At 39.1% G+C, this 26,734-nt stretch overlaps 1 protein-coding gene across 3 annotated transcripts in view; it reads right to left on the bottom strand.

Moving 5' to 3' along the window:
- Nucleotides 1–26,734, bottom strand: part of atp9b (ATPase phospholipid transporting 9B) — a 52,227-nt gene that overhangs the window by 12,839 nt on the left and 12,654 nt on the right. For all 3 annotated transcript variants that reach the window (XM_084738649.1, XM_084738651.1, XM_084738650.1), the window contains 10 exons: nt 26,096–26,147; nt 24,097–24,191; nt 21,344–21,424; nt 19,339–19,414; nt 16,743–16,819; nt 11,986–12,146; nt 11,546–11,688; nt 8,923–9,035; nt 4,683–4,934; nt 236–397 (listed from right to left, as the gene is read on the bottom strand). In XM_084738649.1, the coding sequence (XP_084594775.1) occupies nt 236–397; nt 4,683–4,934; nt 8,923–9,035; nt 11,546–11,688; nt 11,986–12,146; nt 16,743–16,819; nt 19,339–19,414; nt 21,344–21,424; nt 24,097–24,191; nt 26,096–26,147 (1,212 nt within the window). The remainder of the gene's footprint in view (nt 1–235; nt 398–4,682; nt 4,935–8,922; nt 9,036–11,545; nt 11,689–11,985; nt 12,147–16,742; nt 16,820–19,338; nt 19,415–21,343; nt 21,425–24,096; nt 24,192–26,095; nt 26,148–26,734) is intronic.

Genomic DNA, 26,734 nt, shown 5'->3' with positions numbered 1-26,734 from the left:
AGAATTAGCACATTTCCTGAGAACAGCTGCAGAAAAAGATCTCTGCAACAATCGCTACGCAGCATGTAAACTTCAGCAGCCAGGTCTGTGCTAAATTGGGAATCTAAATTTAATGTAAATGGAGACTGACAAAAAAAAACAAAACAAAAAAACACTGAAACATATGACTCATCATACAAAACAGCACAAAGGAAGAAACATCCACACATCATATTTTTATATACAAGTTCCACACCCTGACGATGATGCCCATCCTTTTGCTCTCGGAGGTGAAGGGGAAGATCTGCAGGATGTAGAAGGAGAGGATCTGTCCAGAAGGAGTCTTCAGCTGCAGGGAGGTCAGGTCTCTGTTCACCAGGGTCAGGCCGACGCTTTGTGTCCACCGCACCAGCTCCACCTGAGGATATCATATGAAAATTAACTGCTCACCGAGGAATAGATACTTTAACATTTTGACCCCTTCACAATAAAAATAGGAAGCTAAGAAATATAATGTGGTCTCATCTAAAAAGAAATCAGTATCAGTTTGAGCACACAATATAGTAAGATTATTTCTGTCTGACAGCCTTTTCTCATGGAAACCATAGTTTAAAAAAAAGCCAAATGTTGCTCAGTCTCGCTCAACCAGACTTCACTGGTGAAATCAGTAATTTTACCTCAGCGAACGCGGGAGCTGCTGGTCTACCGCTGCCTTGATTCGTTAGTTTGTTTGTGTTATCATGTGACTTCAGGGATAAAGAAGTTAATTCAGATTTGCTTCAGTCACACAGTAGCAAAAACAAACTAACCGATAAAGGCAGTGACAGACCAGCAACTCCTGTGTTCTGCAAGATAAAATAACTGTTTTTGCCAAAGGAGTCTGATGTCTTTGGAGAGATTAATATTTGACAAATATCACAGCAGTTTCTTTACCAAATATAAAACAGGTTAACAGGGAAATTAAAAAAAACTCAAGACAAACGTAGACCATGAGTTGATGGGATTAAACTTCACTTCCAGTTCAAAGACGAGGCATGAGAGAGTTACGGTATCTCCAGAGCTGCGGAGCTCTTCTCATTCAGCTCCAGATAAGTGTTTTTCTGTTTCTCTTTCCTCTTTTTCTCCTCAGCAGGAACTGCGGCCCCCGAGTGAGCGTTCAGCTGCACACGACTCAATTCTCAATGGGTTCATTTTCAATTTGCTCACTCAAAGGTTGTTATTATGCTCTGACCTACAAATTGGAACTTCCTGTTAATACCCCATCATTTCTCCTGCTCCCCCTTTGAGCTCCGTAAAAAGGGCTGCCTATATTTACTTAACACACATCTGTGTGTCATTATCCTGGTGTGTGTGTGTATATGTAGTTACACACACACACACACACACACACACACACACACACACACACACACACACACACACACACACACACACACACACACACACACCATGTGCTGAGGTTCCTAAACCAGCTCTTCAATCTACTTTATCAGCTCTACAGACACTATTTAGAGCTTTGTCAACTCTGCTACAAACTGCATGTGAATCACGTGTTACAACAGTGATAGAAAAGAATACTGGTTTAAACAACCCGATCAATCATGTCAGCTGTGTTCACAATGTTCTGGTGATCCTGTAAATCACAATGGCAGCACTGCCTTTAAAATTAACAGCAGCTAAATCACGTCATGATGAAAATGGACCCTTAACAGTTAAAATCTTCTCCTGTAATGTCATTTAAAATGCACACTCGAGAACTGAATTCATTTTGGGTCAGTTTAAGGTGACGTTCTCCAAAGGATTCTGAAGGATAAATAATACACATCTCTATACGCTATTTATACTTTGATTTAAGTTCAGGGCTGAGCTTATCTGAATGTGTATCATTCACTCTGTGCAGCCTAACTACTCATGCTGTGTTCTTAAATACAAAAAGCTTTACTGTTCATCATCCTTGCATCTTCTTGCTCAAACTGATGCACTTAATTATAAAACAGCAAGATGTACACACTTATTTCTGTGAGTAACAAGACGTTTGAATTTTGAAACAAACTGTGTACAGTATAGAGTACTTTCATCAGTTAAAAAAAAGAAAGAAATGTACTTATTATTATATATTTACAAAAGTATTTAGTTTTTTTTAGACTGACTCCATGGAATATGTTTGCAGATTTTTTTTTCTTTTTTCTATCTTGGTAAAACATTTTAACACCATTCAATAGTCCTACATGATCAAAACCATTATATAGTGTCACTGTGGAATATACCTATGCATTTTAAATGTCTGGTTTTATTTTATGAGTATTTGTTTCCTCTGTTCTGTATTAATTCTGTTTAATAAGGATGGAATCCTCAATTTCCTGTAATTGAATGCTTTTATAGATGAATAAATAAAACATTGAGTTCTTTAAAGACTTTATCTTGTTGCTATATATCAGATAGATTTTCAGAGAGCTTTGTGGCCACCATAGGTTCTCTTACAAGCTTGGAACATAACGCTTGTTTGAGGGGGAGAGAGGGGGGCGTTTCAAAGGCTGGCCGCAGAATCAGAATAGCACTGTTTGACTCGGTGTGGCCAAAAGTGACAATGGAAAAGCCCCAGAAGTACGGGCATCGGCCAATGAAAAACCTGTATCGGTCGACCACTGACGTTATTCCTTCTGTTGTGATTCTCTATGTTAGAGTCTATGTTAGAGTCCAGCCACTTCTGAAATAAATTTAATGTCTGCATGTGTGTGTGCGTGTATTTAAATGTATGTGATTTTATCTTTAAGGAAGAGTAAGCAGGATTTGTCTGTTGCTTTTGTAAACACACCAGAAATATGGTAGATAGTTGAGTTTTATTCCTGGGACATCAAATACTGACGTTTTGTGTTAGTAAAGCATCCCGAACACAGCAAAATAAGAAGGAACAGGCAGAGGCAAGGGTCTTAGCGGATGCAGGCACCGCCACGCACTTCTGTTGAGTCATGGGCAAAGACTGAGAGGGATTATTTTTGTATGACACCAAGCATCCATTTTGGGAAAATACTGCATAGCTTACTTTTACATATTTTTGATCAGCTTTTCTTATTGAAATATGGGGTCTAATTGCACAGAACCCTAAGCTCTTCAAATATAAATGATTAAAACGTGGCACTATTTTGTAAATCATTTGCTGCGGCCTGGCTGCTCGCCTGCCAACCACTTATAAAAGTAACTGCCTGGCCTCAAGAAATTATACTTTATTTGCATATTTAAGATACTGTCCTCTTCCCTTATGGTACAAATGCCTCGTATACTCACTGAGACTGCCTGTTACGTCCAATTGAAGATGATAAAGCACCTACTTTACTAGACATGGCAGTCATTAAAGGCTATGGTCAAATGCTCTTGTCTGATATTACAGGGGTCAAAGGTTAGAGGAGGACTCTGTTCACAGCACGGCTGACCAGCAGGTCAGATGACCCCTGTTCTGACCTCGGCGGCCGGCCCACTTCATCTCCTTAATGATGCCTCATTACATTAGAGAGGCTGAGCAGAGAGCCAGGGCCAAACAAACTATCACTAACAGAGGTGCGGTGGCCAAGATCTGATGCTGCAGTCAATGAGAGTGAGGAGACGAGGAGAGGGAGGGAGGGAGGGAAATAAAAGGACAGAGAAAGAACAAAGAATGTAGTAGAAGGGGAAGGGAGAGCTCGACCAACAATCACAGACCTCCACCTCTCATCGTCTCTGAGAGAAAATTAAATATTGATCAATCCAAGCAGTGTGAGACAATGGAGAGAGGGGAGATAGAGCCGAGTGAGCAGGGATATAAATAAATATATACATCAACTTGGGGGAGGGGGAGGACAGACAGGCAAAATGGAAAACTGAGAATTTATCTTTCAACACCTTTTTATCTTCATTTTGATTGCTAGACTTGGCTGCGGGTTCGACGCAGAGTATGCAAGTCTCGCAAAGGCTTTACGAAGCCTCACATGTCATGGGTGATAAACATGCCAACAGTGTTGAACTGGCTGTGTGGGAGGATTAACTGCCTTTCAATATACATTGAATAAATCTCTGTGAACAAATACTGATGGTAACTTTTCTAGGTCAAATATCAATTATCATCAGAGTTCTTCTTGAATTTTGCTATCGATAAATTCTGTCGTACGATAAGAAATAGTGTATATTTGGCTTAAAAGCACCCTCAGTCATAAAAGCTAAAACTCTTGGGTTACATGGAGAAATGGCGAGGAGGAAAGAGGTTGTAGGGATGCCTCTGGGGATCGTTTTTGTGCCGCATTCTTCCTTCAGCTGGAGCAGTAAATTCTCAGGGAGCAAATGCAGACGGTTAAACAGCTTAACCTCTGCCAGGAGTTCATGACCTCTGACTTTCTGATCATGAAATGACTATCATGACAAACAAGGGTTATTTAGGATCACTAATAAAACATTAAGACAGAGAGGAAACTGTAGAGAGGGGCTCACAGGGTTTAATGTCTCGTGTTTAACAGAAGGGAAAACCTGTATAAAATTGTATGTGGCCTTAATCCAGATATGAGACACTTTAAATGACAAGTAAAATTAATATTATGACGTTGAACCTTTGGTTGGAAAAATGTAATTAAAGCTATCTATAAAGACAAAAGCTAAAACATCCACAAATCACACAAACCTGATTTGAAACATTTTGAAATATATCAGATATCATGTTCGCTGTATCTCGTGCTTACCTCGTCAGGGCTGGAGGCCTGGTAGGTGCGGTTGTCGTCACTGAAGTCCTGGTCGGCTTCAGCAGACTCCGTCTCTCCATTTACGCTGGCGTGCGACTCGTAGACGGGCGTGACGTTGTGGCACAGGGCGATGGCCTTCACAGCCTCATGGATGCGACTGCTGACACTCTTACGGACTTTCGGGCCCGACGTCTGGGTCTTCCGTGACGGAGTGGAGCCGCTGGTGCTACCATTGGAGGGCTGGGAGGTCACCTGACGTCCCATTAAATAATGTTATGAATGTATTTGCTCAGCTAGACAAAGTTTGCAATGCAAGTTTATCACAAGTATTGATGTTTGGTTTAAGCAAGTTGTTTCTCCCCACCCCCTCCTCCTCTGACTCGAGGAAGATCAGGCAGTGGCAGGACTACAAGACGAGCACAACGCTGTAATTTGACAATAACAAGTGACAACAAGTTCTACACAGCAAGTTAATCAGCTGTTTATAACTGCTAATTGTCTGTTGACATAAAGCTAAGCCCGTGATCCTGAAAACTTCAATTAACATGAAATGGGCAAACTAAAATACAAGTTATGGCCTGGAATAGAAATTTCAAAGGACTCCATGGCTGTAGTGTTTCAACTTAGCATGTTTTCTTAATTTCTGATGAATATTATGGTCTTTTTATGATTAATTACTGTGAATACAATATAGATTCTCATTTAAAACAGTACAATATTAAAATTTGACAGCAGCAAAAGTACTGGAGGTGATTTAAGAGCTTATTCAAGATTTCAGTCTTTATTGTCCTCCCTGAAATTTGGTGTGCGTCGTAGCAAAACCAGACAGTGATCAGTGGCTTTTTTGTATGCAGCTTGTTAAAAAAAAGAGAGATTAAAGTTTTTTATCCTATTTCTTTATGCCATGTTGTTGAAAGAGGTATAGAGTGTTGTTTTATATACTAGTATTATACTGAAGTTTAAAATTTCGACAACTCTAGTGCAATGAGGGTTGTAAGAGGGTTGTGTGTTCAAATCTGCAGGCACCAAACTACATTTTATTGTTGACTAATGGCTTGTTTTCTTGGTCTATTCCAACAAAAGGTATCTAGAGAAATTTCTAATAATAGTATTGCATATCACAATTTCAGCAAAAAAATAATATTCATTATTTATTAAAATAAATATTACTTTTTACCATATTGTGCGGTCCTCCTCATGATTAAATACAGATCTTTCTCACAGCAGCTGTTTTGACATTAGATAGCAGGGTCAACACAGGCGTTACCAATGATACTAAGTAAAGTTCTCTTCAGTTCAGGTCAAACAGAGTCAGCTGTTGTGCGTTTTGGCTCCACAGATTGTGTAGTTGGTTCTATAACTGTCTGGCTCACTGGAAAGTCTGCTACACTGAATGCAATGAACCTTAATTAGCATCATTGGTAACACCTCTGTTTATGTTACTATTTCATGTCAATATGATTGCTGTGAAAATGTTCTATGGTTACCAACTAAAATATAGATGAGAGGAAAAGCTGCATATGAAATATATCGCATTATCTTATTTTTAATGTTACAAGGTTGCAGTTATTTCCTCACTAAAGGATCGCTGCAGACTTTGACACCGAGATCTAATCCCACACTCGCAGCCATTTTACTCTGACACCCCTTTTCAAGCTAAATGACACGGGGAGGGGAAGCGGTGTATCACCATCTTTATCGTGTCATATCTGGTCTGAGGGTCTTTTATGTGTTCCGCTGTTTTGACACCGACCATCAGTTTAACAGGGTGGTGACTAGCGAGCAGGCAGACAGCCCACTGTGCCAGCTGCGTTTGACAGGGGCGACGCGCTCTACTGAAGCGTTTGATTTTGGCTTATTATTAACCTTCAGTCCTGCCAGGCAGGGAAGAGGGGGGGAGCGCTGTGGGGAGTACAGTAAGGACGCAAGATGACAACCTTCATCGAGAGTGACTGAACGATCGATGGAGAGATCATTAGTTATGTTGTCAGACAAGTTTGTGTCTGAGCTACATGAGGAAGATGTTCCTGAATCAGTTATTAGACAACAGATCTGTGTAAAAGTGTTCACACACCAGAAGGGAAGTTATGTCATGAGGAGGTAATAATGTTTTATTATGAAACAGAACTTGTTAGCTCAATCTTTTAAATACTTTTAACAAATATTCAATATTATGTATGATTACTAAATACATAAAAAAACATGTATATATGAAGATGTACTATTTAGAGCTGCAACTAATGATTGTTTTAATTGTCAATACATCCGTCTATTATTTTCTCATTTAATTGATTAGTTGTTTGGGAAATGGTGAGTAACATTTTTCTCCATTTTCTGACATTTTATGGACCAAATTAAAAATAACGTCCTTGAATGTCTTGTTTTGTCCAGAGATTAATTTAATAGTTGACGACCAATCGATTTCATTGATTGATCGTTGTCATTACCACAAAAATTGCAGTTGTTTTACTTTAATGTCCTAGAAAGGGGATAGATGATTGAAGATGTCGTCATCTGTATTAGACCTGAAAAAATCAGTTGATTCTATGACTGATTTTCATAACAGTTGCAGATTAATTTTCTGTCAAATACTTTATCATTTATCATTGTAAAAGTAAAACTGCCAAATATTTGCTCATTCCAGAAACTCAAATGTGATGAGTTGCTGCTTTTTTTTTTGTCATACATGATCACAAATGAAACATCTTTATATTTTAGACTGTTAGTTAAACAAAAACTACCAATCTGGGACATTACGATGAGAATTTCTCTAATTTTTTTCAGATTTTACAGAAGTAAATCGATGTCGGGAAAATGATTAAAATGCCAACCGTTTCTTTCCGCCTTTATCTGCATGGAATGATAATTCCATTAAATAATCTTGTAATCGTGTCACTGTGACAGTATAGAGGCAGCAACACAGTAAAAATCAGCTGGACAGAGGCATTGCTGCTCTGCCCTGCTTCGGCTGCGCAGCTCTAAAAAGACTCAGTCATTTTTCATTAGCCGAGATTACACATAAGGGTGTGGGGCAGATGGTTTCAGTGTCGACCAGCTGTTTGGAGCTGGCTGAGAACAAACAATATCATTCTGTCAAGACCGCAGCCAGATCTGAGCCACCCAGTGAGGAACACACTTGCTTACAGTATGAGGAGTCGCTCAGGGACACTCCATGATGAATGAACAATATGGGCTTCTTTCCTGGAAAACTTATCCTTAGGTAAATATAAAAATTGATTAAACTGATCTACGGGGAGAAGCGGGAATAAGCAGGAAGAACATGGAGTGCAATATGGTACATATTTGTGTTTCAGCGTATCCACTCCCCTATTAGAAACGCATTCTAATACTGTAAGCAACAGGGTTTGCTTTGCTTTGGTTGGTTCTGTCCAGTGTTACATACTGGAACATCTAGATTTGATACCATTTAAAGGTTAAATATGCAACATCAAACATCACTTATGACTGGCTAGAAGCAAGTGGTGGTCGCCGTGTGCCCTCTGCATGTATTTTGTTATTTTTCTCATTATTTTGCTGTTCTCAGGACGCTTTACCAACCCAACACGTCTTTATTTGACATCCTGGGAATAAGACACAAGAATAAACTGCCTTTCTGGTGCATTTATGAACAGACAAATTCTACTGATTCTACTTTTAATGAAAATTAATGGCTTTGCATTGCTAAAGAGCATAAAAAAGAGAAAGTTAAGCCACTCTCAAGTTTGCACTGAAATGCTATCATTTTCAGGATAGAGATTGTGTATATAATCAGACTCTTAACTAACCCCCCGGCTGTCACTGTAACCCAGCAGACCGGTGATTCTGTTATTTTGTCAACCCTCATTGGTCAAAAAAATGGGCTGAACAGTATATTAGAAACACCTCTAAGTATGATGCATCTAAAACAGTTTTAAAAAGGAGGATTTATTGCAGGACTGTTGTATTAGATTGCAATAGTTTTAGCAAACTGTACTTAATAAACCAGTTCTTTAAGGAAAAGACTGGCAATAATTCTCTGGTTCTAGCTTCTCAGATTTACTGCTTTTCTCTGCTTTCCATGTAAACTGATAATATTTTGTGTTTTGTACCATTGGTCAGAACAAAACAAATTGCCAAACTGTGACAGACTGTTTCAGTACTTTTTGACATTTTATGAACAATTAATCCTGGAAATAATAGGCAGATTTATTAATAATGAAAATAATTGGAGGCAGCCTTATTGGACGGTAACAAATCTTACCTGTGCATATGACTGGATTATATGGCTCTGTATCTCATCCATGGTGTCGGTGCCGTAGGAGACTGTTCCCAGATGGAGCCGCTTGAAGACCATTTCATTCTGTGTCAGAGTTCCTGCAGTTCAGAGGACCAGTTTAGACAAATCATAAAGAAATGTCACTACTGACGCATTAATCCTCCATTACTGTTGTCCACATGATGATTGCTTGTATTTGTCTTATTGTCAGAACAAAATTTTTTAAGATGCATCAAAAATACAGGCTGATGGATGCTGGACTTTTGAGGCCAATACTTACATCATTCCAAAACCCTAATCCTAACATAAACATAATGAACAAACCATTTTGGAAGGAGTCTTACGGAGGTGGGAGAAGGGTGTAATACTCTGAGAAAAAGCTTAGAATTTACAAGAGTTAAGTGGTAAATTTATGAGGAAAAACAGATTTACGAGAAAAAAAATTGAATATTCTCTTGCACATTTATGATTTTGTGATCTCAGAGAATATACAAGTTTTTTTCTCATAAATTCGTGAATTTCAGTTGTAAAATTACCACTTAGTCTCAGAGAAATACCAAGTGTTTTTATTGTTAATTTAAAACTTCCTGGAAATTCAGACTTTTTTTTCTGAATATTACCTCCCTCCCTCTATTTTGTATTTTTTATTTTTAAACCACAATGGCCCTAATACACCAACGTATGTCTGGGACATTTTACAGTTGGAAAATTAACTTATTGATGCTCTCAAGTGGGCAAACAAACTATGTAATAGTGACACATTTTCCAAATAAACTCAAACCTAGTTTGTCATTTCTGTATTGCAACTTCTTCTTAGTTATCATCAGACATATCACAGTATATCTACAATAAGCTAACGATGGCCAATATATCATTCTGACTGACGAAAACAATAACTCAGCATCTTCTGTCCTTTAAACACAAAGCTCTGAAAACAAGTGAAGTGAGAAGTATTCCAATTTTTTTAAAGGCCAGCTGTCAGGGGTGAACATACATCAGAGGTCTCTTAATCATGTTGCCACCACTTCAAAGGAAAAATAAAACATATTCAACATGTCTGAAAACATACAGACATTTACAAACACACACACAGGGCACACTTGTCCTCGGTGGACTGCCTACAATGCATCATGGGACCTGCAGGGTGGTGTGACTGCCTTCTCATTGACCTAATCTCATTACCAATATGGACTGCATGTCCTCTCCAACCAACAGACAAGACACAACATTGCATACAAAAACACTGAGTGAATGTTCGGACACTAAAAGGAAAAAAACAACTTTGAAAACGAGGGCAATGGCCTTGTTTAATGGATGCTGGTTGCCAGAATGAGTGCTGATAGAGCATAAAGCTGATTAGAGGGCATCTAACTTCCAAAAACATTAGGGCCACGGGGTTAACCAATTCTATTGGATTGATTGTTTGTTCTTCTTTCCATGTGCTTTAACTATCAACCTGGATAAATAGGCTCCACGGCTAATCTATTCCTACCTAGATCAGCAGGGTAAGACAAAGAAGCATGTTAGGACCACCGCAGGAGTTTATCACTGTGACACACTGTCCTGCATTAGTAAAGAGCAGCTATTTGTTAGCAGAGCATCACACAATGATTATGAATGGGCAGAAAGTGAAAGAGGCCTAAATAACAGCTGGAAATTCAAAAGAGTTGTCGAAAAGATTGTCCTCTGCTCTTTTCTTGAGGTCAAATTGTTGACAGTCTTACATCGGATTAGACTTTAAGATCAACATTAAAGGGCCAGTTCACTCCAAAAGCAAAAAAAAATATTTTTTTCTTTGGCCTGCGGTGCTATTTATCGCTCCATACTGTTGCGGTGTGCGTTTAAGATAAAGAGAGGTTTCTCCCTTCCCAAGTCCCGTGTTGCTCCAAGCACCAAAAAAATACATTTGAAAAATTCCAAACCTGTGTCTCTTTCCAAAAAATATTTTTTGGTGCTTGGAGCAACACAGGACTTGTGCCATTTAGTCCCATTATATTTGAGAGAACGCAGACATCTCTATGACTGATATCTCCAAAACTCTGCAACTCACATAAAAAAATAGAAGGATAAATAGCACTACAGGCCAGGGGGAAAATACTTTTTCGATTTTGGGGTTAAGAGTCCCTTAAAACTGTAATTAAGTATCCTAATTTCAATATGAAATAATGTAGGTCTTTGTATTTTGCAATGATGAGCAGCTGACTCTGATGATTTGGGGATTTATTGTGCATTTCATTGGGTTTATTACATTATTTTGTTTGTATCATGCGCTTCTGTTTTTAATATACGACTTCGGTAGAACATTAGGTTCCACTTTTTACGAGGTCGTAGCTTTTCTGAGCATTACTGTGCTCCGACTGTTCTAAGTAAGTGAATTCCACAGAACCTATAAATCTATGATGCGGTCACCCTGTGTTTTCAAAGATAGATCTTTCATGGCGTGATGATGCTAACCATTATTCCATGATCATTCTGCTAATCAAGTTGAATGTGCAAAGCCTCTACTCACAAAGTGATTGCCCTTATATAAAGAATGATAACTGCTTTAATTTAAATACCAAAAATCTAGTGTAAATGAGATGTTTCTTCTGAATGTTTGCACGCCTACCAGTCTTGTCTGTCAGCAGATAGACTAGTCGTCCCAGCTCTTCTGGGATGGTGCTGGTTCTCACGACAGTGCCGGGGATGTTTTCATCTTTCATGATCATCCAGCCATATGCCGATTTCCCCATGTCCAGGTTTACACGCAAACTACACATGGGAAAAAACAGAGCGGTAATCTATCACAGAAAAAAACAACAACAAAAACAGCAGCAAAAGTGAAACAGAAACTGAAAACAAAAAGATCTGGTATGCTCTACAAACCATCTCTGTACAGTATCAAGAGATAAAAAAAGAAGCAGATGGGGTGCTTGAGTTTCAAAGATTTTTAAATTTAATCTTAGAATTAATTCTCTCCATACTGAGACCAAATGTGCAGCCTGGGAAAAAAACATCACAATAACAACAACAACAGCATTTAAAAGAATAAGTGGGATCACTTAGTACCTGATGGGGATAATGTAGGAGAAAAGCACGACAAATCGGAAAAGGTTGCGGAACCAAGGACCCACAAACCCCTGCAGCGCTACCATGACAACAGAAAGAACCACCTGGGCCAGGAACAGGGCCTTGGTGAGGCGGTTCAGTTCTAGGTCCAGTAGGCCAACCTATGGGGACGAGAGGTCAGAGGTCAAAAAAAGCAGATATTAACATTAAAGTACTACTCATTTCATCTCAATTTATAGCCTGGAATTATTTATAAGAGGGGATCCCAACATTTTTAAGCTTGAGATCCAAAAGAGAAATTTGGCATCTCCCCGGGAGCTCCCATGACATCTACATTCATAAACTTATAAACAATACAACAAACCATGAATTTAAAATGTATATGAAATAGTTGGATTAGTTGGCTTGTTTCTTAACAATTGTTGAAGAAACGTTTTCCTGAATATGTACGGTCAATCACTCTCCAGGATCACAAGTGTTGCTCACAAAAGTTCACATTAATCAAAATGACCAGACTGGTCATCCGTACTCACTCACTCAGTGGATGGCTGAGCTTTGCGCAATTGCCATAGGGTTCGGTGACTGGACAAATATATTGACGACTGGCTGAGTCCATCGCCAGTTGCTGTTTTTGGGTGATTTCTGTCATTTTATTTTGCTAATCTAATGGTCTGCAGAGTAACAGGTGCTGCTCCAGCTCTAGAACCAGACTGTTTTAACATCTAATGTGATGAATTAAGGATTATTTTATTTTGTTGGAACAGTGGAAAGACTGGACAGTATGGTTTTTGTGAGTTTTACTTTGTTTTCTTTCTGTGGAGTTTATATGAAGCGTGTTTTACAGAGTTAACGAGGCAATTTAGTAAGAGAGGGAAACTCTTCCATGTCATGACAAAGGCAGGCTCTCTTCAGCATCCAGCGACAGCTATATCGCTTGACTTGACTCCAGGTAACACTGTGACATAATCATGACGTCAGCCTAATAAGAGTCCGTAATCAAATCTCCTAAGTGTAAAATGAAGTTTCTAACCACAGATACACTCATGAGATTTTAATTTGAAACAGGCAGACGGAAGTGTTGAGTTTGTATTAACAGTGTAAGTGAAGTGTAGTGAAGTCACTTTAACAGGGCAAACGGAAGTCGATCAAAGGGAGGCTTTGTACTAAAACACTGTAGTGATGGACCAGGTTTGTTAATATAAAAATAAAACCGTGTCCATGACTCATTTTGTGATCCTAAGCTTGGGAGACGCTGATTATAAGGATTATCTTAGGAGTGTATTTGGTTTGATCCACTCTGGACTCCATAGCTTTAGGACAGTTACGTTAGGTCTTTCAGTGGGAATCACACAATACGTAAACTTTCCATATTAAATCCAGACTGTAGATTTAAAGTAAACATTTCATTCCTTCTCTGACAATGTATGCAAGAGAAGACTCTTTGTAACTTTCCCATCTGCTCCCAAAGCTTGACAATATGCTACACAGGGAGAAAAAACAAATCCAATGAAAGACATTCTTGGCTGCAGGCTTTTATCATGCAAACCGTGTGTACGACATAAATAAGTTTATTGGTGGCCCTATTTTGTGGTAAACTACAAGCTGCATTATTGCCGTGCCGAAGTATTGTCCTTGAATGCAACAGAAGGTCAAAAGGCCTCAAAAATAAATAAAGTTCCCATATTGAGATGGCTCTCTGGAAAAAAAAAAGACAAAAAAAGGGGTCAGAGTTGTCTTTTATTTTTCGAGTGTATCTCCCAGCCAATGGAGCATGTGGGAAAAAGATGTCAAATAAAGAAGTGCCCTTCCCCTTTCTGGCAGCGCTCACAGCAAAGCCCTGTACACAGAGGGCTTTCTTCTGACGCACCACGCTTACAAAAACAGCAGAACATAACATCTCTCCTCCCTCAAATAAAAGGAACTGCTCTGAAAAGGAGGGGAGGGGGCATGCACATATAAAAAGCAGCAAAATTCCTCTACTGCCTAAACCCCCACCAAGCTCATTCCCCTGAGGACTGGGAGAGCTGGGAGACCAGTGTGACTGATTTATCAGTTGCTGTTAAACTCCCAGTAGCCGAGTGCGGAGAAGGGGAAGCGAGCGGGTGGGTATCTCCCCACCCCACTGCCTCACTACATGGTTCATGGTTGAGCTATTGAGAAAAATAGGGGGTTTGGGTGGATTAAAATGAAGAAAAATTAAGACAGAGAGCACAGTGCATGCCTGAAAAGCAAAGGATCCCCTTCTGCTTGAACAATGGCTGGTCTAAATTTTCCAAGGCTTGCCGGGGATCAGATGAAGTCATTATTCATTCAGTCAAGGGGGGAAAAAGGACTCAATTACCTCAACCTAAAGATGCTATCAATGAATAAAAAAGTGCATATTTTACTCCATTCATCTCCAAGCCATTAAAAGTGAAAGGAATGATTCGATCTGCCTGTGTGGCTTGTATTTTAGCATGTGTGTGAAATCTGATGAAGAATTGCAGCCCCGGGACATGAATATTCATGGAGTTAAAAACCAAAGAATATCAGGACTTTAGTCAGTAAAGTAGCGGACTGTTCAGTGGCAAATCAAGGAAGTCAAGAAAATAAACCGAAATTGATTCTTGAGATCTCGGTAAACAACTTTAAGTTTCCTTTTTTTTTCCAGAGTAACAGAGTTTGAGAGACGTGAAAAGAGTAGAGTACTGGGACTTGGATATGTACTTCACACAAATCTTTATCGAAGAGCAGCCTCTTGTCAAACGACATTGTTCTGTCTCTTTGCTCAGACAGAGGTCTCTCTAACAATACTGAGACAAAGAGTGAATCTATGTCTGACGCCCTGTCAGATTGATCAAGTGCAGGCATTGTCCTGGCCGGTGTCACAACAGATTATATGAGGCCAAAACGTTCTTGCGACTTCAGCCACACTGTATCGACTTTCTCCCCCAATCTCCAGTCTCCATATTGGCACTTCTGACATCATCTCCTTGAAATATTGAATTCCTCTCAACTGTCGAGCTTACACAAAACAGTGGCCCCCGCCGTTCGACCGGCCACATCAGCGTTCTTAATAAAAGACACTGGTGTCAAAACCATGCTGCGGCAGGAGGGGGCTATGTTGTGCCACAGAGAGCTGTAGCGGTGCAGACAGTTGTAGGTGACAACTTTGTGTGTAAAAGTCACTGCGTGGTGGATGCACCGTAGCCAAAACACTGCCTGTGAGATCTCGCCGATGCCCGCCTCTATCAGTTGACCCGTGTCTATCTAGCTCAACCATCTTCCAGGTAAAATCTTATATTTAGAATCAAATTTTCATTAATCTCCTCAATCTGGGGACAAAACGCTCAATGGGGATTCTGCTGGATTAACTTTCCGCTGAAAATGTCATTTAAATCCTCGGTTAGTTAATTTCCCATTTGGTTAATTAGCAAGTGGCGCCGACCTTTAGCATTGACAGGTCCAACTTTATCTAGAAAAGTCAAGGTTAAAAAACCACCTCGACACAGTGATTGATTAGTGATTAGAGGCGGGAGAAAAAAGATGGCATGAAGGGGACTTGGAACAGATGTTACTTTGAGGGAGGTGGTTTCATTCGTTCCAGCTTTTACAAAGCATTTATGTTTAGTCGGGCATCACCTGGCAGGCCTTTGATATTTTTGATTTTTTTTAATACTTTAGGAAATGTGTGAAAAACTTCCTACTTTTGCAGATTTAGCAGGATGTAAAACCAGTATATCTGCATTTTACATCCTAAGATTTTTAATTACTTTCCCCCCCAGCATCAGTGAAGGAAGAAAAAATAATCTCAGAAGAGCATCTTAGTGCCGTCAGTGATGTAATTTAAACAGAGCTAAAACTAAGGCGGCAAATAATGATTATTTTTATTATGGATTAATCTTTCACTTATTTTTGCAATTAATCAATCATTCATTCAGTCTATAAAATGTCAGAAAATTGTGTAAAATATTAATCACAATTCCCCAAAGTGACATCTTCAAATCGCTTCTTTTGTCTAACCAACAGTCCAAAACCAAAGACTCTTCAGTTACTGTAATAAATAACAGAGAGAAGCAGAAAATCTTAACATTCAAGAAGGTTTGAAATTTTCACTTAGAAATGCCTGAAACAATTAGTCAGTGATCAAAACAGTGAGCAATTCATTTTCTTTTGATCGACTAACTGAGTAGCTGACAAAACGTTTTGCCTGGAGCTGCAAGAATAAATCCCAAATATTACCTCATTCAAGCTTCTTAACAGTGACAATATGCTGTGTTTTTTTAATTCTATGTGATAGTAAACAGAATATCTTTGGCTTTTCTCAGACAACAGACATTTAAAGATGTAATCTTGTGCTTTAGTTAAGTGCTTTTTCAGTAATTTTCACACCAAACTTTTTTTTAATGATATATGAAGAAATTTTGTGACCATACGGGATTTCATGAGTTAATGAAGTCAGACTGAAGCACTTGTCTCTTGTGATTACACTTTTGCTTTTTGTCTTATTTTTCTCTCCTGTGATGTTACAAACCAAGCTGCTGTGATGCGAGAAAAATTTCATGCTTGATCCGACGATAAAGCATCATTATCATCAAATTAATCAACAGATTATTTGATAATGAAAATAATCAGTGCATTATCATGACATACTCCAAATCATATAATTTGCAATTTTATAAAATAGAAAACAATACCCTTACTTTTAAAGTGTCATAAACTCAAAAATTAATCACAGAACTTTCCTGCAGAAACAGAAAAACTAAAAAGGTATTCACCTTGTTCTTGGCATAGGACGTGTTCAGTACACTTCTGGTCTCTTTGCCTGTGTAGATCACCACCCCTATCACCGTGCCTGCCAAGAAGAGGGACAAGGAAAGTAATGCTGCTCATTAACTGCACCCCACCCCCACCATCTGACACACACACACACAAACATACATGCACACACTCATCTTGGTCAAGTAAGATGAACGGCATGAGAGGAAACACAATAAGGCTGAGCTGAGGCAGTTTTGTCTCATTGCCACTCAAGCCAACAGACAGGAGTTTAATACGCTTAGACTCTCAGGGCCTTCAGCCACCCTATGGAAGCTCATAAAACCTGATCAATACGCTGCCATCTTTATTTGCCAATTCATTACGGTGGCCTTATTACAAAGGATTAATGAGTCATTAATATTAAATGAGCTTAATGGTGGAGCACAGGCAATAATAAACCTAAATACAGCCCCTGAAATCCCAAAACTATAAAAATGGCAAGAAAGTTAAAAATGGGCAGAAAACAAAGCGAGGAAAAAGAAGTGCAGGCTGAGAAAAGAGAGGAGAAAGGTGATGAATTGCTCTGGTTGACTTCTAACTTCAAAATTATTGAGCCATGTGACAAATTGTGTGTGGCTCAGCATGCACAGGGGCTTCAATTTGAATATGCGAACAACTAATTCTCTTGTCACAGCTGGACTGGGGCCTTTTAGAGAGTGAATACACGGTGATCCAGGCCAGTTCAAGTGCCCAGAATGCCACTGTCGAGCCGATGAAGTGTCTGTCAAGGGTGGGCTTGAGGGGGGAACAATGACATTCCCAAGCACAGATGATGTAAGGGGTCTAAGTCAGGCTTTTTGTGCAAGAGTGTGTGTGCGTGTTTGTTCTTATGGTCAAGGTCAGGCCAGAAGGGAGAGCAACACCGCAAATCAATGGTGTGGCCATCGCTGGGAGCGTCACAAACGCTCTCAACTGACACAACCGTTTCTGTGGGGAATCGCTTAGCTGGAGCGAGGGAGGATTACCTCAACTGTGGTTATTCTCTGAGTTCTTCAAAGAAGCACATAGCAGTATCAAATCTAACGCCTGCGAGGTTTTACTGCTATGAATCCTTTGTGCAACACAGCTCGAGTTCGAGAACAGGCAGAATCACTGAAGTACAATGATGAGCAGGGATTTGTCTTCTGTCTGTTAAAATGTTACAAAAATTTTAAGCATTTTTTAAAAAAAATCTCAGGACAATAAAATGCGACTTAGAGTGTTTCAATCAACTAAAAGTATATTACATTGAAATATCATTATACAACCTTGTTATAAATGCTAAATCGCTTTGTATCCTTGTATTTGGAAATTTAGTTTGTCTCTTCTAATCCACATTTACCCTGCTGTAGGCCACTATGGTTGGTGGAGAGGTGTGAAAATTCAACATGGGCCTCTTGAACCATTGTCATTGAGGTTAAATACACTCCCAGTACCACCACTCTTTTTAATTAGGCTTTTCCTTTTAGGTGACTGGCTGCATATAATACTGAGTGACATTTAGAGCTACATGAATACTCAGATTACAAATGAAGAAGCAGAATAATACACAATAAAGTCAAGGTGTTTTAATCTGAGCCACAAAATATGATAAATGTGAGAATTTCACTTTTATTAAGAATTTCTCGCACTTCCAGTTTTTTAATAATGTGTAAATTGAAATTGTGAATGGAAACATTACATTTGATGCAGTGATACTCTATCATCATGTAGTCTAGGCTTTAAAGGTCCAGTGTCTAACATTTGTTTAATTTAATTCTTTAGTGCCATATCAGCATGGTTGGTTGGAATTTGCCCTGGTGAGCTCACTTAAAACACAATAAAGTAAAACCAGTCACCCCTAGAGCAAAACACGATAGAAGTATAAGACATAGCAAACCCATACAAAAATCATAAAAGTATAAAACAATGGGTAAAATAAAATCCAACACATAGGAATGTCATTAGTTAAACACTAGAACATCTAGGTGAAGTAGCAGCAACCTAAAAAGAACAACTAAACAAAGTGCCTTAAAAACATCTGCTGTGTTGCACAATTAAAGTAAACCTGCTGAGCTGCCTGCAGAACATGTTTGAAGTGTTTAGGAGGCACACAGCTTCAGGATATGTGTTCATCTGACACCTGGATGTTCTGGTTTTAATGCCTCTTTACAGGGATTAACAGACAGAATACGGCAGAAACGGAATATAACATTCCTAAGTATGTTTTCACTGTTGTATAATCACCTGAAAATAAAAATCATTGTGTTTTCGTTACCTTGGAATAAACTGTTTACAGGCCACCATGTTGCTACAGTACGCCAGAGTGGAAAAATCAAACAGATGAACAAAACACCGGCTCTAAATGGGGTCTTTCATACTTTTCACAAGTTTCACGGCCACCGTATTGGCAGAAGAGGTTGATGCAAGATGTTAGCAATCTATAAGTGCATTGCTGGACGCCGCTAAATCCTACAAACTGGTCCTTTAAAATGACTTCCTAACAAATATGATTCATTCATTCATTCATTTGGCAGCAGACTCTACAAAACACAAGACATAAACAGACTTGAAATACAGTTGTCATTTACTTACCAGATGCAACGACTGTGCTGGCCCAAAGAGTGTTTTCAATACTGAGACTCTCATGGATCTGTGGATCTGTGTCTTCCTACAGGAGTAATGAAAAAGAAAAAAAACACACCTTCACCGTTTGTGTAATTTTGTTCATCGAGTAAACTTTGATGACTATGGTAAAGCAGTATAATATACGCCAACGCAGCTATGTTTCAAACTTTGTCTTTATATTGAGACTATGTTGGCACTGCTGATTTACTTCAGCAGGACTTCCAAATATAATTAACAGATACACGTCTCCACTTTGATAAATCAGCTGTTTTAAAGGTTTTTTAAAATCTGTTAAATTCTTACATGTCTCTTATTGAAACACTTTGTTGGGCAGAAAAGAAACTCACAAATTAATGAGCAGCAGGGAGATTCCTGCTTGAAAGCGGCACCTCTACATTGTGGATTTATTTCTGCAATTAACCAACTTCTAATTAGTGCTGCGCGGCCGTGTGGCCCTGAAGCAGATAAGAAAAACAAAACCAAGACCACGAAGCCATGAATTCTGCTTTTAGATACAAAAAGACAATCAATGCACTTAAAGAATCAATTCTCTTCAAAAATTAAATGAAATTTGAAGCTGAAACCAAATTCTGCTTAAATTTTTAATTGAATTGACTTGCCTTCTTGAGATTTTGTGATGAAAATAACAACACCTTTTTGTGTTTTATTTTAGGGCTAATAATTTAAGTTTTGTACATATATTATAGTGGGGTTTCTTCTATTGTTTTAAACCCTTTTGAAATCCAAACTATACACACACCAGTAGAATCGCACAGTGAATTCATTTTTTGCCAAAGTATTTCACAGTTTTGTGCAAAAAAACCTTGTCACGGCGAACAAAATGCCCCTGAAAATAAAGCTTTCCACTGAACAGAATCAAGGAATGCGAGCTCAGTTGAGAGTGTACAGAGCCTGACCAGGATGGCCGGGCTCTGCTGTGCCATTAATTTTCACAAGCACCTGACACAGTTGTGCAGACTGTAGCAATACAGTAGTCCCTTTATCAATACTTCCACTAGATTTGGCATGGCGATAGAGGTTCCTTTTAAAAAACAGTATAGAGTGCCCGTAGATGAGATTTCAGTGATAAATAAGCCCCTGGAGAGCTTCTTGTTTCACCCTCCCGCCTGTTTTACCCTTTCTGTCTTAAATAAAGACGAAAGCTGAAAATGGCTTGAGTCAGGAGTGCAGAGTCAAGGCTCCAGTTTCGGCTCAAATTGCCTGTCTGATATGATAATTATGATACCTAAGCGCCCACATCCTGTCAATCCACTCAAACATGGGAAGAGGTGCATGAAAAATAAATGGCAGGTTGCAGGATGCTTGACCGCTCTGACATTGGCATGAAACTACGGTGTTCATAACTGCAGAGGGTCTCAATGAAGACCGCAGAAACAAAGCCACCATATCCGTCTTGAGGAAAAAAGAAAAAAAAAAGGAAAAAAGAAACCCTCATAAATAGGTAAGTTCATTTGCTGCGGATCTGTGGGAACCCATTTTTTTCCCATCCTGCTCGGACTAAAAGCACACGCTATGCAAAGGAAGGCCGCGGAGGATGAATGAGCGGAGGAAGTGCTCGCTCACTAAGCCTGGTGTGTGGCCAAGAGTGAAGACGGGCCACAAAGCCTCCCTTTGTACTGGAGCTCTCCTCTCTGTGGGGGCTGCGCTAATCTGCTATTAATAAAAAAAAAAAAAAAAAAAAAGAAGAAGAAGAAGAAAAAAAAAATCTCTGAGCAACAAGCAAGACGGGATGGATGGAGCTGGAGCTGCGAGAACCTGCCTGTGATGTAAGAGGTACGCCTGCTGGAGATAACAACAGGCCCGGATGGACACACAAGCTCTCATTGTTGCCGCTTGTCAACACACTGCAGTGATACACATCTTCTGTGTCAATCCAGCCTCTATAGAATAAAATCTGCATGTGTTTAAGATTTGTTTTACAGCTTATAAATATGTCAACGAGCTACTGTACCCTTGTGAAGTTCCCCTCGAAGCTGTGGATGTCCAGCTGAGGCTTCTGGGCGTAGACATAGGCGCTGATGGAGAAAAGGTCCTGAAACAAGGAGACACGACAGAAAGGGAAACGATAAAGGATTCAGTGCTATAGTATATAGTGTTATATATAAAATTCAGACAGTCTTAATTAACTGCATGCATTACTTTAATTAGTTATTCTATGATAATGCAGGGATTTTTTTAATGTGAAAGACAAACACATTTTGACTTGGAGCTGTTTATGATCTTTGCAACTAAAGGATAATGTCAGTAGTTTTAAACAGGACCCTGACTAATTTTGCCAACAATTTTTAAAAGTGGTCCAGTGTTGAGCAGCCATCAGCTGCAAAACGGGCTGCAATGCAATCCTTATGGGCAGTCGCCACTGTCAAGCTGCTTGTTTTTGTCATTGACAGGCTCATTTTGTTCTTATAAGTGTTTGACAATATTATGGAAAGGATCCCTACAGAGAAAGACCCTTTTTAAAAAGTTATACACATTTTGTTTAACCAGAAAAAGGTGTTTCATTGCTTTCACAAAACTCACCAGACTCTACAGAAACACAAATTTTACCATCATAATCATCATTTGAAACTCGGCAGAAACATGAAAGAAACACCAGTGCCGTCTGGGTTCTTCTCTCCACTTTTTCAACAATCACCAACTGTGGTTTGGTCAAAATAAACCCTTAATTCACTGCATTAAATGTCAGGAGGAGCAAGAGGGGCAACGGACATCAGAGAAGCAGCGTGAAGAGCCAGAATATTTTTAAAAATCTACCTCAGTAAATCAAAGTTTATTTCAATCAAATTACCTTTCTGTAAAAGGGAGCATGGTTAGTTTGGCAAGAGGAACAAATCGTCGGTGTCTCATAAAACAAAACATATCTTACTCTTTTAGAAAAGGTCTTTTTCTGTTGGGATCCTTTCCATAATGGTGTCAGACACCGGTCAGTGACAATAACATGCACTTTTAGTGTATGTACTTTCATTCATTCCTAATATTTATATTTGTTTTACAAAAGCATCTTGACTCAGTGTGTCCACTTGTTATAGAGAATTCTTCTGGAAAAAGCTCATAAGTGGTCTCAGTTTTTTGTAAATTCCGGTGCTAAATGGACCCATACCTTTGTTTTAGAATAAATTTAAGGTATTGTTGGATGCAACAGAAGAGAAATAACCAATGATGATAAACAAAACCGAAACTCAAAGAAGACACAATAATAAACAATGAACCCTAAGTCCTCAATCATCTGTTTCTTATAGTCATCCCAACAAGTAAGACTGCAGTCACTGGCCCATCAAGCACCTAACACCAGCCTTTTTTTTTTTGCCTGAAGTGGAACAAAATTGATTGTAAATATTAAATTATTCAGGCAGGCAGCCTCTGCAGTAGCAAGGCAACCCTCAGTCATGCTCAGATAGTGTTCTCCTGGTGAGAACATGGGCAGAGCGGTTAAAGAGGAGCAGGGAAGATTATTTTACTGAACCCCCAGTGGAGAGTAGTGTTGCTCCAGCATTTCACACAAGAAAAAGCTCAGAGACTCAGTGGGAACCTTGATGCATTCAGAGATATAATTGTTGCTACTGAAAATTAACATGTACAGACAAACTGGACTTATTTAGTGACTGAGAGCAGAGGAGCAGAGGAATAACGACACCCCAGTCTGAATTTAGTCAATACTTTCAAGCTGTTGTGAGTTTTGAAACTTTATACAGAAATACTGCAGGTGGGCATTGAGAGGTTGTGCAAATTAAATAAATAGGACATTTTTAAGTTTCTATTGTATAAGTTTGAAACTACTGTAAAATGGTAATCGGATTGGTAGCTCAATTGGTAGAGTATTCGCCCCGTGTACTGAGGCTGCGAGTCCTCTGCAGAGGGCATGTGGTCTACACCCGCCTCTCTCACCCTTTCCTGTCCTCTCATACAAGGCTTAAAAGCTAAACTTTGTAACCACAGTCTGTACATCTTTTTAAGAGTAAACTTCAAGAACTTTTTAAGCACTTTCAAGATGCCTAAATGAAAAATTTCCAGTCACACCACATCTGAATTCTTACTATAAATGCAACTGCGGGAAAAAAGTAAAGAACTCCTTTACATCCATACTAATCAATGTACTGTATATTTTCACTTTGTTTATCTAACCAGCTGTTAATATTACTAGCACACGTGAGATGGCAGGAGAAAACAAACACATTTTACAACGGGATAATTTAAAATATTAAATGATTTTTGTTTTACATGAGTGATTGTGTAGATAAATTATCAGTTTATGTAGAAAATCAAGCATTTTTCAGGGAGTATATTCAAAATTCATTTTCCAAACTTTAAAGACTTTGTATGAACCCTGTGTAACGAGGCTGAGTAGTGTCTATAACGTGAAGACAACTCTTGCTGTCTTCAGGTCTCTTGAAATCCAATATGGATGCCACGGCTCAATCATCAAATGACTTGCTGAAACTTTAATTCTCTGATCACATTAAGTGGCAACAAAAAAACCCATCAACTCAACTTAAATCTTAAGTGTTGAGTATCGCCTGCAGTTAAAGGAAGCTGCTGTCAGCTCCAGATTGTTCCCGCTGTCCGTCATCAGTGATTAGGTTTCCATCACAGCCAGACGACTTCATTTGATTAGCAATGCTTTTAGTGATAACAGAGCACTCATTCACTCCTTCACAGTCGGTTTGCCTGTTACCAGGGATCCACAACATCGTAATGTATCCATACCCCCACTGCAGGTAGTCGCTGCGTGCAGCCGACAGCAACCTTCAGTTTCCAGTCTGTTTCTCCGTCCAGCTGATCTGTTCTGATGAAACATGCACCTGAAGGAAGGGCAGAAATGTTGAGGACTGTTGGATCTGTTACATGGTTTGCACTACATTCAGTGAGCAGGGTGTTTATGGAGTTATGCTACCTAAGAATGTCTGTACATCACATGTTTGTCATTTGGCAAATGAATTAATTCTGATTCTTCAGTGAATACCTCAGGTCTATCACTCTCCAAAGCCGCCAGACTCTTTTGGCAGAGACAGTAATTTTACGTCTCAGAACATGTGAGTTTCTGGTCTACCGCTGCCTTGATCTGTTCTGTGACTTCAGTAAACTAGCAACTCCCATGTTCTGCAAGTTTAAAACACTGTTTTTGCCAAAGGAGTCTGGCGGCTTTGCTGAACAATACTTGGCTGACTGGTAGGTAACGGTGCAGTACACCTAACCTGATAGTGATTTTTTAGGTTGGTAAAAGGTTGCTGCTGACCCCATCCACAGAAGTAGAGGCCTGGAGGTAATATATGGATAAGTATCTCATAGAAAAAAACACTTTACAAAAGCCAGAACTTTCCCTTTAAGTCAATGAATTGTGTCAGTAATGTTAGTTACACAACAGCATCCATCTAAAGTTTGCTCACACTAACAAACATTATCCAGTATAAGTTATGGGTTGCTATAACAAGTCAGGCTGTAGTAGCAAAACCCCTGAATGCACTGAACTGGTGATGAGTGCATTTCATAGCTTATTTGTAAGAGAAACACTTTGTTTCTCCTTTAAAAGTTGCGCCATCTCAACTCAAATGCAAGCCAAACATTTTAAATGGCAGTATCATGATTTCACACAGATAATCTATGATTTTACATCATTTTATACATATTAAAATGAAATTCTGCAATAAATATTTCCATTTTTATAAACCCTGAGAGGTTCTAAAGGAGGTTCTGAAGGTTTAAATCAACAAACATGAGACTGTTTTGATGAATTTGGCTGGAGTTTGTACTGTGAAGGAGGTTAAATACAGTGTATAATGTTTATAAAACTAAAAACACATTTAAATGTGAAAAATGATTTTACTGTAATAAACTGACATATGTCAAAGTGCATCACCAAAAGCTGAGGACCTTATAGCCTGTGGGACAATCCAGAGCAACTGTGGCTGTTGTGGACACCACACGTCCGATAAACGTTGAGCAGTCGTGACCTGTATTGATCTGAGGTAATATTACACATGAAACTGATGGATGAGAGCAACTATTTGACAGAGAGGGTAAAGGGCAGCTATAAACCATCCCTGGAGGGTTAACTATGATGGAAAACATTAACACATGGAGGAGGATGATTCATGCTTTCCTTCTGCTGCTATGGCACTTCAGCTCCTCACATGACATCACTGAGATGTGTGTGGGTGAAAGACAAAGTGCATGAGACTGTATGTGTGAAAGATAAAGATGTGTTTATGTATGTGTGTGTTAGAGGCATAAGGACATCAACAACTCCCTGCCAAGATTATTGGCATATCAAAGATTGATGGACATGATGTCCTCAGAACATTTCCTCTCGATGCCCCTAAGAAAAGAGCCAGGATCTGACGCAGCTCATTGATTAATTGGAATTTGCATCATCAGTCACCAGAAGAATGTGACATAAATCATATGAATCACTTGCTGTCTTGATCAGATGATGTCAAAGGACTGGACGTGCGGGGAGAAGTCACATTTCTCACCCAAATGATCTTGACACAGTTCACAAAAGTGCAACAGGGCACACAAAGTTCAACTGCAAGGCATTCTGTCTGTTTTATTTCACATTACTATTCCATTAACTGCCATAACTAATTAATGATTATCAAGATATTTGTCCTTTATCAACCCAGGAATAGAGCGGAGCAGGATTACATCTTATCAGCACCGTCCTGCTTCACATTGATAAAATTACACCAACACTTTGCATGCTCACCATTTTTCTCTGATGTTCTCAGGAATATCATGTCTGCAGGAATCCTTTGGTTCTACAAAAAGAAACAAGAAGTGCAAATGGCGGTGTGTTATTGAGCACTGTGGCAAAAACCCTTTGAATCTCCCTGAATAATTAAACAAGGTCAATACCTTGACCAGAGGGTGAAAGAGAAACAGTTTTTTAAAGTCTGTCTAACACACAGTCATGGAAATTTTACTTTTCCACCTTCAAGCAGCAGCTAGATTTCATGTTGTCCGAACTGAAACCTAATCTCACATGTTAACAGGTGAGTGGGGCTTTTGTAGTACATCATCAGTTTCACTATCAACTTTAAAGTAGCTGGTCAGCTATTCAAATTTCCATTTTAGAGGTGTGGAGAATGTGTAGTGATGCATAAAAAGGACTGCTTTAAACAAAAATAGAGTAGAATTATGCTGAAAATTTTTGCAAAAATGCAAAAATTAGGGAAAGAGGCAAATGCTCTTTAAATCAACTCATATCTGAGAAGCTAGTGAAGTAATGCAGTAATAATTCTTCAGTGACAAGATTCTGTATTACACCCATTAACTTTTTAGTGCTGAGTGCCTCATATAAGAACGGAATAATGTAGTCACAGCACACTTTATTGTCAGTGATGCA

This window comes from Lutjanus erythropterus, chromosome 16 (assembly GCF_056507025.1).
Source record: "Lutjanus erythropterus isolate fLutEry1 chromosome 16, fLutEry1.hap2, whole genome shotgun sequence".
NCBI classification, from domain to species: Eukaryota; Metazoa; Chordata; class Actinopteri; order Lutjaniformes; family Lutjanidae; genus Lutjanus; species Lutjanus erythropterus.
The sequence above is the reverse complement of the archived record's forward strand: the minus strand, read 5'-3'. Positions and strand labels throughout refer to the sequence as shown.